This window comes from Meleagris gallopavo, unplaced genomic scaffold, assembly GCF_000146605.3.
Source record: "Meleagris gallopavo isolate NT-WF06-2002-E0010 breed Aviagen turkey brand Nicholas breeding stock unplaced genomic scaffold, Turkey_5.1 ChrUn_random_7180001952210, whole genome shotgun sequence".
Classification (NCBI taxonomy): domain Eukaryota; kingdom Metazoa; phylum Chordata; class Aves; order Galliformes; family Phasianidae; genus Meleagris; species Meleagris gallopavo.
The window spans coordinates 16,012-17,269 of NW_011213322.1; the positions used below are offsets into that span (position 1 = coordinate 16,012).

At 65.7% G+C, this 1,258-nt stretch overlaps 2 protein-coding genes across 2 annotated transcripts in view; one reads left to right on the forward strand and one right to left on the reverse strand.

Moving 5' to 3' along the window:
* CALR (calreticulin) overlaps positions 1-428 on the reverse strand; it is a 3,771-nt gene extending 3,343 nt beyond the window's left edge. The window contains exon 1 of the mRNA XM_010728038.1: positions 362-428. Within this exon, the coding sequence (XP_010726340.1) occupies positions 362-428 (67 nt within the window). The remainder of the gene's footprint in view (positions 1-361) is intronic.
* Positions 429-536: 108 nt separating this feature from the next.
* The window catches only part of FARSA (phenylalanyl-tRNA synthetase subunit alpha), a 2,899-nt gene continuing 2,177 nt past the window's right edge, over positions 537-1,258 (forward strand). The window contains exons 1-3 of the mRNA XM_010728036.3: positions 537-760; positions 922-1,059; positions 1,152-1,250. Coding sequence (XP_010726338.1) covers positions 605-760; positions 922-1,059; positions 1,152-1,250 — 393 coding nt within the window. The 5' untranslated portion in view covers positions 537-604. The remainder of the gene's footprint in view (positions 761-921; positions 1,060-1,151; positions 1,251-1,258) is intronic.

A 1,258-nucleotide genomic window follows, 5' to 3' on the forward strand; every position in this document is an offset into this window, starting at 1 on the left:
GGGGGGTGACAGGAGGGGTCGGGCAGCCCGTAAGGACACCGCGGGATGGGCCGGGGGCCGCACGGGGACCTGATATGGATCAGTGATGTAACAGTAGTGTCGTAAAAATCCGATGATGTCATAGCATCTGGTGACGTCATATGGAGCAGTGATGTCATGCGTCCTCGTTACGTCACGTTGCGGCTGTGTTAATGAAGGGGTGTTAATGAAGCCCCGGCGATTCTCTCTGTGTGCTGGGGGAGTGGGGGGAGGGGAGGACTTAGGCGTTGCCACGGGAACGTGACAGCCCGAAACGGGGCTGTTGTCATGGCAACGTGCGGCTGTCACCGGGCTGTTGTCAGAGCAAGAGGCCCGGGGGCACCTGACTGCAAGGAGAGAACGGGAACACTCGGGATAACGAGCTCCGAGATAAAAGCCCAGCTCCCCATGACGTCACTCCTCGCTCTCATTACGTCACCGTCCCCTCGTATCGCCCTACGGCCCCTTTTCTCTCCACAGCGCCGCGCGCGGCTCCTCCCGCCGCGCTCAAGATGGCGCCGCCCTTAGCATCAGCTCTGCAGAGGAGCACTTCCGGGTGACCGCGGTAGCACTTCCGGCAGCCGCGATGTCGCCCAGCGTGGCCGAGCTGCTCCTGCAGCGTTTGGAGCGGACGCCGACGGGTCCCGAGGGCGGCCTGTGCAGCCTGGAGGCGGCCGCCGCTCTCGGTCTCGACCATCAGACGCTCGTGGGAGCCGTCAAGAGCCTGCAGGCGCTCGGGGAGGTGCGGGGCCCTCGGGGGAGGACGGGGAGTGCGGTCAGCGCTGGTGCTGCTGGCGGTGCACGATCCTAACGTCGTGTCCCGGCGCCTGATCCCTACCCCGAAATTGGTGCCGCCGTCCCGGCGCTACGGTTTCCGTGTCTGATCCCGGTGCCACCTCGCAGGTGATCGAGGCAGAGACACGTGCGACCACACGCTGGGAACTGAGTGCCGAGGGTGAAGAAGTGCTGCGGGACGGCAGCCCCGAAGTGCGGCTCTTCTGCAGCGTCCCCAGCGAAGGGCTGCCCCAAAGTGACGCCATGGTTAGAAGTGCGATGGGGGGGTGGGAGGGAGGGGGCTTCGGGGGCACCGCGCACCTCACACAGCCCTCACCGCTCTCCCCTTCACCCCACAGAAGCTGCCCGGTGCCCAGGTGGGCTTCAGCAAGGCCATGGCCAACAAATGGCTGCGCCTCGACAAGGGGGCACCCGGCGGCCCCCGAATTTTCCGTGCCGTGAGTGC